The 14,993-nt window shown below is 41.4% G+C and overlaps 2 protein-coding genes across 3 annotated transcripts in view; both read left to right on the top strand.

Moving 5' to 3' along the window:
- The window catches only part of LOC111244616 (uncharacterized), a 113,614-nt gene extending 112,205 nt beyond the window's left edge, over positions 1-1,409 (top strand). For both annotated transcript variants that reach the window (XM_086979950.1, XM_022791893.2), the window contains one exon: positions 215-1,409. In XM_086979950.1, coding sequence (XP_086836076.1) covers positions 215-469 — 255 coding nt within the window. In that variant the 3' untranslated portion in view covers positions 470-1,409. The remainder of the gene's footprint in view (positions 1-214) is intronic.
- An 8,926-nt stretch (positions 1,410-10,335) lies between these two features.
- Positions 10,336-11,719, top strand: LOC111243756 (procathepsin L-like). Its single transcript, XM_022789793.1, has 3 exons — positions 10,336-10,417; positions 10,644-10,873; positions 11,123-11,719. Exons 1-3 carry the CDS (start codon positions 10,336-10,338, stop codon positions 11,717-11,719), a joined length of 909 nt encoding a protein of 302 aa, XP_022645528.1.
- Positions 11,720-14,993: the final 3,274 nt, after the last annotated feature.

Here is a 14,993-nt window from a genome sequence, read left to right as displayed (position 1 = left end):
TCTTTCGAAAAAAAAATGCCTGTTTCAAATTGTCGTTCGTTATTCGAGGTATATTTGCTTTATTTATTGGGTTGAGCACCACATTTCAATTATCGTTCTATTTTGATTACCATTTACATTTGTTTGGCTTTCATACGTTCGTAAAACATATGCGATCTGTTTCTTTCTATATCATTATATACAACGACATTTCCATCTAAATTAACCCTTTTAGGTGGACCCGACGTTACTTTTGTCTGAGTGTTGCGAGTGTGAAATGACCGAAGACCCGACCGGATCACCGGACTCGCTGGTGAAAACGGGTGCCGCTTGCAGTGCCGGCGGAGGTTCAGGGGTAGGTTCCGCCAGCAGTTCCGGAGTTGGTGCAGGACCCCTCGACAGCAAACGAACGCCTCCTGGCACCTTTGGACACCTACACACGTGGCAGCCGGCGATGACGCCCATTGAAGAAGTCACTTCGACCGTTTAATAATAAAATGTATCCGGGGAGCAATAGTAGCAGTGGTCCTATTAGTAGGAAACATCTAGTCCTATGTCATGATAGCAACTATTATTAGTATGTATGAAATGAGATCTCGTCTGCATATGTGTTAGCTGTCGTTTGGACTAAGACGACTTGCGTTATTTACTTTCAAGCCAATGAAAACCTATTCAGACATAACGTAAACACATCCAGCTAACATCAAATGAAATTGTATGCATCGGAGGGTAATAGCGGAGCGAACTTTTCAATAGAACAAAGAATCGAACGAACAAACTCGAAAATAAAGGGCACTTCTCAGCAACGTCATTTTTCATACTCCAGTAATTGGTAACGAGCTTAGGCTCGGCCTATTCACGGCTCGTGGCCAACTTCAGACACTTGATTGAATATAGTTATCGTGTTCAACTCGTCGGCACACAATAAATAATTGAAATAAAAGGTTCCCAGGGAAAGTTTGGACCCCTGATTTTTCATACAAAACGGCGCAAAGCTAATTACTTCGGAATTAAACTTCGTTAAAGCGGCTGTGGTAAGTTAATTGAAGCTGACATACCGGTCCGGTTACAGGAGGCAATAATACAATAAATACACACATTTCGCGAGCTACCAACAGGACGGCAGAACGAGAAAAGAGCAATTTGGGAAGCAAAGCGATTCTGTTCCTTCGGGTGATTTTAATGGTACCGCCCTTTTAATGTGACAATACTTGATACTCTTCACAAACTTGCGAATGAGAGGAAAAATTGGTCTGCATGTAGTAACGTACTGTAATAATGTCTATTATCATAATTAGCCAGATTTCTAGCGGACCAATGGGGAACTGATACATCGATAAGCGCTCATAGACAAAACCATGACGCTTTCTGTATCCGCATGTGTACAAAGACTGAATAAATGAACGAGACGGCGTGCTTCATCGCAGAGACGTTCTATTGTCATCTTTATTTCGAATAGGCGTACACTACGAAGGGGAAAAAGATGCGATTGATTTCAAGCTTTAGATCCCAGTCAGACGGAGAGCGCGGATTTGCAGTTAGAGTTGTGGGCGTCGATGAGTCAAACAATAATCAGCTACTAATCATAATAATAGTAGAGAAAATATTTCGATAGGTTTATGGAATAGAGCACGCTCTCGTCAGAAAATTCACAGTAAAATACTACGAGGTAAGCGAGTTCAAGGCTGCAGCAGATACATACTCTATGCGTACAGGTTGTCAGGGCAAAATTGCCTCACTCTATTATGTAGATGGTGAAATTTAGAGTTATCACATGTCGCTCTAATCCATTACAATACAGTGCATCACATTGTCCTAGATTCAATGCGAAGTCGACTTTCCCACGACAAAAGGAGGCCAACGCCTTAGACTTAATAAAGCCAAGCTTGCTAGTTAGATACTATTATATGACCTTAGTACGACAATGGAAAAGAATACTGCCACTATAAAGTATGGCAAAGACACCAGTAGAATAGCCGGTGTCCTTTTTTTCTATGCAGCATAACAACAACGACGACAACGAGGACGACGACGACGACGCCTAGAGTTGATTCCGAAAACGTAACCATCCTAATGGTCAATGATAACGGATGCATATTTTGTAGAGTTTCGACCTGTATAGCGATCGTTGATATAGGTTTCTGCTACTATCGGAGTTACCACGTGAAAGGCACGTGTGCAACGGGCCCAGGTTGAAGTTAAGGTGACTCGGGCCGATGCGGTAAAGGAAAGTGAGATTCGTGCTTATTTCCATAGTTGTTGATCGGACGTAACTGTTCTCTCAGGAGACTAAACGAACGGAACGTAATAAAGAAAGGGAAGATAGACAGCATGCCGTAAAAATGATGGATACAAGCGAACGATTAGGTCGCTTCAAATGAAAGCAATATAAGCATGACATGTGTTAGCAGGAAGCTGGCTAAAGTGACGAACACGAAGACAATAGTTCATCCGTAAATATGGTGGGAAAATGGTATTGATGATCTCAATTTCATAGTGGTCTTATTAAGCATTGCTTTCCGTTCCGGTAATTTCTCCTTGATTGGGTTCTATACGCTCTGCCCGAGTACATAAAACTCGACTGATGGCCTAACTTAGAACGGGTAGCTTTTCTGTGGGACTGTTTAGGTCGTATTATTGACAACTCATCTCGCCAACGAACGCTGTTTAGTTTACGTTAAATTATATTGGGATGAACATATTATAATGGCCGAAAGAGTTGCTCTCTTTATTTGTCCACATTATGTTTTTATGGGCGATAAGTGTGATGCGTAAAATGTGATATATTTACGAAAATTACAAAAAAATAATCTCAGTTAATTATTATCGGAATAAGGATGCAAGTGGCGACAGACACGACGAACATAACTCTGATGATGTAAAATTTTAATAATTATATAATAAATAAATAATTATTTGTACATATACAAAGGGTTATTAAAACGAATATTATAAAATAAATGGTAAAGTAACGTGCGCATCTCTGTTTATATATTGATTTAGAATGCCATAATAAGAAATTCAATTGAAACAGTTAATTTAGGCTAAATAAAATGTTTAGTACAAAAGGAAGTAACTTCAATGTGCCCTGTGTGTTTTTTAGGCGTACTCCAAACGGCAATATAAATGTTGAAGCTTTTTATACGATCAAATGGTCATAGAAGAAGGTAATGTTGAAGCTAATCTAGCGGATCTTCATGAATCATAAACTTACGAAAAATTACTTACTGTATCAGATCGTATAATATTCGAGTGTCGAGTATCTAATAAAAATAGCAAATAAATCGTATGGTTAGACTAATGCTCTTCGGCAACAAAATTGCTGCAAAAGCGATAAAAAAGCCATATAATAAGTTGATGAAGTTTTAAATAAATTTCTTATTAAAACATAATGCCGTAGTGACCTAAAACTTAGCTGTAGTGCTAGCACAGTCTGCCAAAATAGGTTTTTTGTGGTGGACTCGAGCGCGGGATCGCGTCAGCGGCCCTTTTCTTTGCTGTGAGCGAGGGTGTTCTCGTACAAACCAATAGCCATGGAATCTATTGGCAACACGTTATATAGCAGAGGACTCGATCGACATTTTAATAAAACTCATGTCAACGTCAGTCAACATGTCGGTGAGCAATCGTAACCTCATTGGTCGAAAGACGTAAGTATAGTTTAGATGATGCCAGTAAACCCCTATTTTTCGAAAAAAAATCAGTTGAGCATCCCTCCGCTAGTTTGGCAGCGGATGTCGCTTCTGCGGCGACAAGGAACATCCGGTTCCGGTACGAATTACACCTATCTTCGTTATTAGTAGATGCTATTTTTCAAATCGTTTACATGACGATTTCTTACGACAAAAACCCTTGTCTAAATATATGTATACACAAAATAATTCTATTCACAGGTAAATATGGTATGCAATATTCGACTTCGCCGACTACACTGTAGAACACACGCAAATTTTGGATTTATAGCCAAAACATCTGTATCCCATAGATCGTAAAAAGAATCCTAAGAAAAATATTTTTAAGTGTATACCCAACAAAAATTAACTATCGAATATATTCTAAGAAAAACGACCACGAAAATTGTAAAACACACGCAGTGGTCTAACAGCTTTAGGAAGCACTCATTACTAACATCGTGCCTAGTTTTATATTGCCACCGATACGAATGCAGTCACGGGTTGAGAGCTACAGACAGAAGTTAGCTGACCATTAATTTTTGACATCTCGGAACTCTGTGCATCTGTACTTATCATTTTCATACAACTGGGTTCACTGTGAGCCCATTTCGCAATTGTAGTCCGCTGTACTCGTAGCCTTTGTTACGCCGCTTACTAGGTCCTCCCGCTGACTTTCGTCCATTCGTTCTGCTGCTTGCCTCGACGTTGTCGCAGGTTCACCGCCACGCGATAGTGGGAGATGTTCGTCTGTCCTTAGTACTCATTCTTTCTATTTTTGTATTGTGGCCGAATTTCTTCTGCGCGTTTTTTCGTTCCGAGATTTCGCAGCCCTCCTGTTCTATTCCATCCCTCAGCGAGCCAGATTCCCTGTATCTCCCTCTATCGTGTTTTCCTCCTTCTAATATTAACGGCGTGCGACTCTATCTCGCTTGTGCCGCTGTGGCCTTTGCTGCCGACGTCAATGTCCCCTTTTTCTGCCGACATCGGACAAGAAAGCAGAGCCGACCGTCTTGCGATGGCGAAACGATCGCAGCCTCCGTTAGGTCCACCGTTCGCTGCCCAGCTCTCGCCGCAAAGCTCTCGCCGAGTGTCTCGCAAACACTGTTATCTCCGACGAATAGCACAGCATTGCTGGTTAGTAGTTTGTTGACTGTTTCTTCGCGTATGGCCCGAGTGAACCATCGGCCAAGACCGAGTGAACCGGCAGTTCACTCGGTCTTGGCGTCGGTTCCCGATTCTGGCCCTGGTCGTTTTATACGTTGCGTCTCTGTCTGGACACTGAAAACAGACAGGTCATGAAAAAAAAGAGAACAATCTCTTTTAACCCTGTTTATGTTGCTTATTTTTTGCTCTCGCCGTTCCTATTTCTTGCGCAGTTTACCATCGTTCATTGTCTCTGCATGATCACCGGCTTGGCTCTGCATCCGTCAGGGGATCGTGGTTCTGGACAAAACAAAAGAATGAAGGGAGGCAAGCAGTTAGCTTTAGAATTAACAAAGGATAGCGGTTGCGGAATGACCAGAAGACTGAGATGCCGTAATCACGCTACCAGGGGCACCAAACAACACGAGGATCAGCGAAGCTGGACAAGCTTCGATTGGGCTGACAACGGTTGCGGAGCAAGTTGCAGCGCAACTTCAAGGTAAAAAATGTACGAAGATATATGAAGACACGGGGACCAGCGGATTCGCCTATTTTATTCCAGCAAGAAGTCTCTGGCGTCTCGATGGCTCGAAATGGACCCAGAACAGCGCCCTCTAGGACAACGTCATTTGACAACGACCCTGGTCCTTCGTTGCGGAGATGCCATTGCTTATTCTGACGATGCTTTTTCATAACGCGGCCATATTTGTTAGCGTACGATATACCTATACCTATTTCCGGCCAGTTCATACTGCCAGCTAGTATTTGATCAGGTAACGCCGTAGTTACTCACAAACAATACATTCCCAACTGTCATACCTAGTGCGCATGCTAGCAAGTATAAGATTTCGGTTCTGGTTCCGGCTTAAACTCACCCACGGTTTTAGAAATCGATTAGGTGAAATAAAACGTGTTACGCGAGATGTGACGCATAATGCTGATCCGAGAGTAGAATAGGTTAGCGAGTTAGGGTTAGTTACTTTCATCAATGTTCTTGAAGGCTTAATTGGCCACTTCTAACAGTAGTGTTAATGGACTGGTTACACGTAAGCAATCCGAAAGGTGGTTGGGCCTGCGTTCGAATCTCAAATTTGTTAAATAGGCAGGTCAATATAGACAAATTCGAAGTTATTCAAAACGACACGGTTTTAACACGGGGCTTACATAGAGCAGTTGCTTACACTCGTACGAGCTATCATTTCCTTTAATCAACTATAAGATCGATGATTGCATATTGTATGATACGCACGAATATTGCCTATATCTGGTCAGCTGGTAGATCAATTTATTTTTTTGCTAGTAGCAATCGCTGGCAAAACGGTACGCACAAAGAGACGGGGATGGCGCGTTCAAGAGTATAACAGTGTTCCGGGAACAGCTTTCGTTTATAGTAATAGAATACTTTTTTATGAATAGCTTTGTGGCTCACTTGGATCCTCCATTAAACATGTACTATAATGAAATATAAGCTAATATGTTAAAAATAAGTTAATATATATATTAACATCAGCCTAAAAATTCTATGGAGATATATAGTCCTATAAGCTCTAGAAGATATACGGCCCAAGGGAGACGCGCTGTGTTATTACGTTGGTCGTTCTAACACAAACAGAATTAGCATGCAAATTTATCGATCAGAACGCTCACAGAGGACTACAAAGTATGCTTCGTTAAATACCTACCGCTTCGTCCCTAGCACTTGATTTAGTCGTTGACGGTCCTGACAACGCACCGACCAGCGTAAGTTCTAATACGAAAATGTTGGCTTATAAAACTTCATAGAAAAGCGTACATATACGTGCCTAACTTTATCCAAAAAATTGAAACCGAAAGGTTAGTGATGCTATTAGAGTAGATATGGCGATCTTACAAAGTACTCCACAATCAAGAAAAAAAAATTGGGAAAATGATACATCACCTAGTAATCACTGAAGCATGTATTCTTTAACAATATCTTTTCCCGGTTACCGTTTTTAGTCTAAGTAATAATTTACTTTCTTGCATTCTAAACCCACCTTGATCGGCGCTTTGAATTAGACAGTTGTTCGCTATATAAGGAATTGTGCCAGTCACGCGTATAGACAGTACTAGTTGGCATCACGATCATTGGACACGAAAAAACTATACATGTTTCGCCGGGGTAAGAGCATACCAACGTTATATGAACCAACGTGATGATCTTTGGTACGGTCACGCTACTCTCAGAATCCGGGAGTGGCATAGGGAACACGGCCCCATTCGTGGCCTAAAAGAATTTAAGGATGGAGTCTATTTGTCAACGAAACGGTTGAATGCCTCGCTGCACCTGGCATTTCCGCTGTCATCGTTCACCCGAAAAACCGATGGCCTGCCAAACAGAGGACCGCGCCTTGACCAATCCGAAAACCCAAATATCTTTGCCATGTCTTTTTTTCCTGAATCATTCCTGTTCGCCTACCCTAGCTCCAGTTGCACGATTCTATACTACTGCTAGACATTTCCAATAGAATGATAAAGGATCACCGGCCACTGGCCATTGCAACTCACAAATGATCGCCACGTAGTTCTACTTGCAGGGTCGTAGTCCAGCACGATCGCGTGGACCTTCTTTCGCTTTCTTTCTGATATGCCAGATCGATCTGCTGACTGAAAAAATAGGCTCAGGATATCGTTGCTTTGCTCAGACTGAGCTTTGGTTCGTAGAGGTCCTTAACTAATTGGTCGCTCGAAAAGCTATTCTAAGCTGCCCCATGCCCAGTCTTTCCGATGTCAAGCCACACTCTCACTGTAGTGGCGCACCCGGACGGCTGTCAGCCTATTTCGTACCTTTTGAGAAGAAAACATGTAAGGTGGAAGCGGCAGAGGGTCTCATGTCAACGCAAAATTGGCCAGCGGTAGGGCTCTTAGAGATCAGTAAACTGTTATACTTCTTGTATTGGAACTGGCACTGCCTTAGTGCGTTCTGGCTACCACGCGATTATAAACGGACGGACGGACACTCTTCACAGCGGTAACGCTACTAGCGTATCGAACGCTAGTTCGAACGAGGAACTAGGGTCGACCGTCGTCACGCGGAGTTTCCCTACAATAACAACCGAATGGTTGGAAGATCACGGAACTCCACGCATCAAACGTTTGTCTAGTGGCACAATTTTCCAGGTGGTTAAGTAGCTACCAGGCAGCGTTTTGCCTTTGTCACCGTAACCCCCATCGTAACCCCGTCAAATGGTAGTACCTATGTAATATAGTCATGTTGTCTCATAAAGCTATACATGATTTCTTCTTGCCTTATCTGTTCGTATCTGGTGCTAGTTTACGTTACTTCGTCTATGCAACCGACCTTGACGTTTTCGCCATGGCGTAATAGAGTGACATATCAAACAGTGGCTAACCTGAACGTCATCCCTGTTGTGCCTTGTCCTACTGCTGTCCTCCAGTTATCCTTTCGTGTAGCTAACAGCTGTGTTTATACAGTTACCCATATGTAAAAGATGCTAGTTATCCGTATGATATCTACGACTGATGTATCTCTATTTGTTTTGTGTTGTGCAATATTGCGTAGCTTACAAGACGTTTCAGAAAGCATACATCAGAAGATCATATCGTATACAACCGAGGTACTACTAAAGATTTATCTGTAGGCGACGACATTAACCTAGCAGCGGTCGGATGGGACGAGAATTCGTGACTTGGTTTAAATTGCCCTCATCTTATTCGAACAGCTTTACCGCCTATATTTTGCTATGCTCGCAGTTAGTGAAGAAAGATATCGACACACTCTAGATTTACTAACAGATACGTCATTACAAATGTTAGTGTCGTTCACGGTAGCTCTTATTGACTATTTGTTCGATCCTTCGTCAATGATTAAAGCTCACTGAAAACTATATCTAGTGGAAAAAGACGTGTCGCTCTCGCTTAACGGTAGCACGTTACGTTGTATTTTACCACCGGCTAGATTCTGACACAAGTATTAATCAAGTAATCAACCGCAGTGGAAAAACATCTGACTGTAACAGAGAACATAGCAATAGAGCACGTACAGGGAGATAAGTCCGTTTCTGTTTGCTATTTCTGTCACCAAATACTCAAATCTGATATGAGATCGCCGTTGCTCTATGGATCTAGATCATAGCTGCCTATTTTACCATAGGGGATCTTAGGTGTACACATACGAGCATAACATCGCTTTCTGTATTCACTAGCCGGCGTCCCTTATTCATAGAACATTTGAGCTTAGTAATACGCTGGTCCACTTCATTCATATGAAGAGAAAATTATAGAAATATATTTACACAACAGCAGCGGACTGTAAAAGGTCTGGAAGTGAGAAACAGCTGGCACGTGCATCTCTAGGTATCTTGATGCTTAAAATGTCATGATAATGGATAGCGTCAACTTCCTTACTTAATAGGAAAGTGATTATATTAATATCTTAACTTTATATGCTTTTGTTCTTATTCTATTTTCGGCTTTAGATATAATAATAGATAATAAATGACTGAAATGATGAATTGTGCAGTTCGTGACAAAATGCATTTTGTCGTCAAGCAAGCCCCATTGCATCCAATCTTTCAAATGTTGCTTCTCCTCTTCGAATAAAAACATTGCTAGGCTTAACCTGTGTTCACAAGAATCTAGCATGTAGTAGCTAGAAAATACTACATATATGGAGCTTAGATAACTACAAGTTATGCATTTCAATTCAGCGATGAAGGATCGACGGCCTTTTCTTTTTCATCGATATGCTGCGTCAAACCATCTAAGCTATTCCAAATAGTTTAGGTATAGTAAACAACTTTTCAGCAAAGGCTCTTTTTAGGGCTCGAAGAAAAGATGATCTCTGTTCCGTTTGTGAAAATTATACCTTCAAGCCATTATAAGTATTTTGCATTAAGAAGGGCTTCTCTATACTACTAGTCGGCTCATATTAAATAACTAGAGTAATGTCGAAGGCGAAACCTCATAAAAAAAAAGCGGCTTCTACTACTAATTCACTCCGTGTTGACGTGTTCAATTCCTCGTAACCTTTCAAGATGAATTTGGCATTATTGTTAGTAATAGAGGATTTTTCGAAGCGGTGTCTGATTAAGCGTGTGCAGCATAGGTCTTGAAGCAAATAGACTTAGACATCTTGCTAGCTCAATCTAAGTTACGTATGCTGTTCGAAGAACTCCATTTCAGCAGGCCACAAAAAGGTATCGATCTAACAACAATCCCTCATCGCTCATCCTATTTTGGAAATTATCGATAGTATTACGACGATTGGAACGGCAGCATGCCGCGTAAAATACATGGATCTTATGTCAGGCTAAATGTTAAGGTTATTTCATGCTAGCACAGGCTGCAGTAATGAATATTCTAACCGAAATAGAGACTGAGTTCCGTTCTGTTTCTGGCACGCAATTGACACGTTCAGAGTTCACGGTCATCTATGGTCACCAATGGAACGAGCCAAATCAGAACCACGTTGACATCATGCGTCTCCTATTGGAAGTCTTATGCGGCACCACGCTCAGAGTTCCTGCTAGCCCCTGAGTAATCAGACCTACAATTAGAGATGAAGTTATTTGTTGAGAGTGCCTATCTTCTTGTGAGTGCCTCGGCCATTTACCAAAAGGTTATTCATACCATCAAGCACAGTAAGACACAGTGTATAGCGAGTTACTTGCGGACGAAATACGTATGATTCGTAAAAATAATACAATATAGGCTTGAAAGCTCATTAGATCATATGAATCATTTGAACAAAAATACTTCAGTTCCTTCTTGAGTAGTCTGCCGTAGAAGATTACGGTTCTAACTGTCGTTGAGCGTGCATTACAAACGCCTAGCAAAAGCGTTTTACTTTGATATTTTTGTCAATAGGGAAACAATTCCCGTCCACCGAGGAGGAGGCGCGCTTCAATAACTTCCTTCAGTCTACCCTCGAAATCGAAGAGCGCAATGCCCGTTACTACCATAGTGAGGTTGGATACATGCTCGGTCATAACCAACTGTCTGATCTTAACCACAATGAGGTTAAACCTACGTTACTTGTTATGAAGACTATAGACGTGGAGAGTGGCAACGACACTAAACTTATCTCTTTGGGAGAAGTTCGTGTTCCTGATAGCGTCGACTGAAGGAAAAGCACATCGCTACCAGCGTCATGATAACGACAGTCTCAACTGCTTCCAATTGCGCCCCCTATGAAGATATGTTGACATTGTCGTGCACGTTTTGCAGCTATACAAGTTTTTATTCAGGTAATCACTTGCACCTGATTCAAGTGTTTTAAGTTGTAAAAAATTGTTCATTTAATTGGGCATCGGCCTAATTTACTGGTATGCGTTTTTTAGAACTAGGATGATTGTTCGTCCTGCTATGCCTTGGCCGCCCTGGCCGCCATCGAGTCCGCTATTGCTAAGAAGACTGGCGACCTCCTTGACCTTTCTGAGCGGAAGATTATCGATTGCACTTTCAGAATTAGGAATTATCTTAATAACGGGTGCAAACGAGGAGCTGAGGCCATTGCCATTCACTACGTTAGTGGGTTTGGTATTCGTCTTGAAAGTCACTATAACTCCGCACACACTAAGACTCACCAAGAGTGTAGAAAAAGGGGTGGCAAACGAGTGAAGTATGGCTATATCCGCTCGAAGCACGAGCAGACTCTGGCCAAGACTCTCGTTGAATACGGACCCTTAACCGTTGCGCTCAGTGCCAACAAAAGAGATTTTCATTTTTGCAGTAAAGGTCTCCACGAAAGTCCCGAATGCGACCAAAAAGCTGATCACGTCATCTTGCTCATCGGCTATGGTACTGATAAAACCCATGATTACTGGCTTGTCAAGAATTCTTGGGGTACCGACTGGGGAATGAAAGGCTTTGGCAAAATTTATCAGTGCGGTATCGCGATAAAAAAAATCGTACGTAATTCACTTCTAAATAGAACAAAGTAAAATGCGGGCGACGTTTTGATATAAAATGAACATAGTTATTATTATCGTACTTTTTTTGCATTCATTGTAATCGTACGTCGTCACATAGGAAATTATTTAAAAATAACGATTTCTCTCCGTTAGAGCTTACGTTATCATTAACGTAGACGAAGAGAATCAGTTAGAGAAAGCTACTGTGCAAATACTACCAGTCCGCTGATACTAATGTACTCCAGAATGTATATGATTAAATAGTTTTTGAACTTTAAGAACTTACAAAGGTCGTCATAAAATCGCTGGATAACTTTACATTGGCCCATGTGTCGCATCATGGTTTACATATATGTTAATGCGACCATAGTTTCCCTAGAATAAACAACAGACAACTTCAATGGCATCAGCCCTATCAAAAAAAAAACAAAGATTGGGTATCGATGCTCTATCGTCATGTCTAAAGATTAGACACTTTAATGCCATTACATGGAAATCTGGTTTAATCTCGCTAGATTTAAAAAAAATCTTATATCCACCGTCCGTATGCTTCTTCTCAGAATCTAACGGATAATGAACAATTAACCAGATGATAGTTGAAAATATTAAAACGTGGTGTCAGGCAGAAAAGGATCTTGTGTTGTATTGAAGATAACCCGTCTGCTACCCTGATCTAATTTTCTGGCAGATGCTTTTTTATCGTTCAATTACCTTTTCCCTGCATTCTACCCTGTTGATCGCACCTCATTCCACCAGAGAAACGATCTACACTGATGTGTCAAGAGTCAAAAAGAGCCGAGAAATTAGATCGAATACGACTCTGCCGAAAAATGGTTTCTCGAAACAACCGGTCATTTCGAGCAGGAAACTGCATGGACTCTTCAGTCATCATAATAGCTTCCGCGCTAATGGTGAAAATTTTGCAACTACACGTCTTTTACAATAATGGAGTGACGACTATCCAACCACTATTAAGACGACTGTCCAAACGCTGGTGGCGTGCCATCACGACTGCGGTCTCTGCAGCGGCTCCAACAGTTTGGCTATATGCTGCTTCCCTGTACACTTTCCTGTTGCACTGCATTCGCGCGCATAGGAGTCTGCTTTAACGATTAACGGCAAATGTGGAGCGAAAGGCAAACCGGACGCTAGTAACGGCATCATTTCCTGACTTCAACTGGGTCCACAGCGCAATAAAACAGTAAAAGTGAGGTTTTCACTGGGTAAAAATCGCAGCAGCAGTAGTCCCACATAGAAAGTGTGAAGTGGAGACACTAACGACAGGCAAAAATGACACGCCTGAACCATTCCCAAAACAAATCCTGAAGGGAACTGCACGTCTGCTCTGTGGCATTTTGGGGCCCTGAACAAGAAGGAGGCATCTTAAGAGCTTCCATAATGGCAAGAAACCCATTTTCTTTCGCATGTACCCATTCTTCTGTAAGATAGCAGCTCCACTAAATTCGTCAGCCGCTAAGCTTTATACCCCGCTTTGGGGGGCGCCTGATGCATAGTACAGATTAGATGAGTTCAAAATAGCGACGCTCTGCTCATTTTAGTTAGTTCAGTATCTTAATATACTAGAATATTCCGGTCAGTTGAATGTCAAATAGTGACTTCATTTGAACAAACGCAAAACAACGCCTCGATGACGTCCGTATCACCAGTTTCGCAGGCGAAACACATCCTCGTTCATGCACACACGCTATGCAACTTCATGCAGCCTTGTAAAATATTCCGCTATTAGTCTGTAGCAAAAAAAATTATTCCCAATATCCTGTATCCACGCTACAGAAAGACGTATATGCCGATACGAAGTTCAAATAAGCCAGTCATAAACGTGAGAGTTGAAAGCATACGTTCAGGATGGGTTACCGCCTATTCTTTAGCAGTCCTTTTGATGAATACAAGCATGACAGTAACTAACAGCTATGCGTACATGCACAGTGTGCATATCGGCAGAAAGCTTATTTCTATAGAAAGCCTATTGAACATTGGCCAGAAATCAACGCTTACAATATTAAAAATCCGATGGACGACCCAACGAGACGACTGGCTGAATTCACCGACAGCAATCCTCATGTGTCAGTGGTACGAGCATTTTGAACAAAGAGGCCCTGTGCACAGGGTACTTCGACTGCTTTTTTTAACGATATTACACTATATAGTTTTATTTAGGACAGCTCTGTCCGCTTAAGATCCACTTTACTTATTGATGCGATGGCAGTGCTTAAGCGTCGAGAGCCATCGTCTTCTTGACTAGTAGGTAACACCGTGGGCCCTCAGGAAGCAGAAAAATAGGCCAAAGGATGCGAAAATATTGCTATATGAGTAATACCACAGTGATCATTGGTTATTGAGATGGAACGCGGTTTGCCCTTTTTTGATCACGTCTACACGATCACGAGTACAAAGATTGACCGTTGGTTTTACCTGAGTTGCTACCTCTTTATGTATACCTACACAGACACGTGCAGTACATCTATATATAAACATAACTCGAAATATTAACGCGGAAATGCTTTCAGTTCTGCTAGATTGAGCAGCTTTTAGTATTTTACTTATTATTCACATAAATTTATATCTATTGTAAACAGGGCAGAACATTGGACCACATTGTAGATGCATGGCATATATGAGCCCATGTTACTATAAAATTCAGTTATATTCGTACTCAGGGGAAATAAAATTGCTTCTATGCAGAGATGTCTGTCTACAGATCAACAAGTAGCAGTTGCGTGCCCTATTAAACTGATTTTCATTATACGATAATATACAGATGTGCCAGCTCGATCTTGCGGGCATTAAATGGTTCTGAACAGCATCTGAATCGACGCGGTCCGCTTCTTTGTCTTTTTTTCTTCATTATTGAACGTCTAGCATTTTTGTTAGCCTGCACGAAAGTATCACTGTCTAGTGGGGTTAGGATTTCTTTGCGCGTTATGAGTTTACCTTATCAGGATCATCTTTTTTCTCTACACTGTCAAATACGTGAGTAAGTTCAGCTTATGAGGCCAATAGATAAACATGCTGATATCAAAGTGCAGTGGGAAAAGGCATGATAATACTAATATTCCCTTACGAACTGGAAAACACATAATATGTACCGGTTCCAAATAAAAAGTTGACCGTCCTTAAATTCAGCGCAAACAATCACATAAATACATTAATACATCAGTCTAAACTTATATTGGAATGCTATATATCGACTAATCCTATTCTTTATGGCTACATGGTAGATGCTCGGCAACTTACTGTACCTATAGAGCCGCATGGATGCAGATTTTATTATTACCATTGTTAT

Source organism: Varroa destructor, unplaced genomic scaffold (assembly GCF_002443255.2).
Source record: "Varroa destructor unplaced genomic scaffold, Vdes_3.0 BEIS01000002.1, whole genome shotgun sequence".
In the NCBI taxonomy this organism is placed as follows: Eukaryota; Metazoa; Arthropoda; class Arachnida; order Mesostigmata; family Varroidae; genus Varroa; species Varroa destructor.
This window is presented reverse-complemented; position numbering and strand designations above follow the sequence as displayed.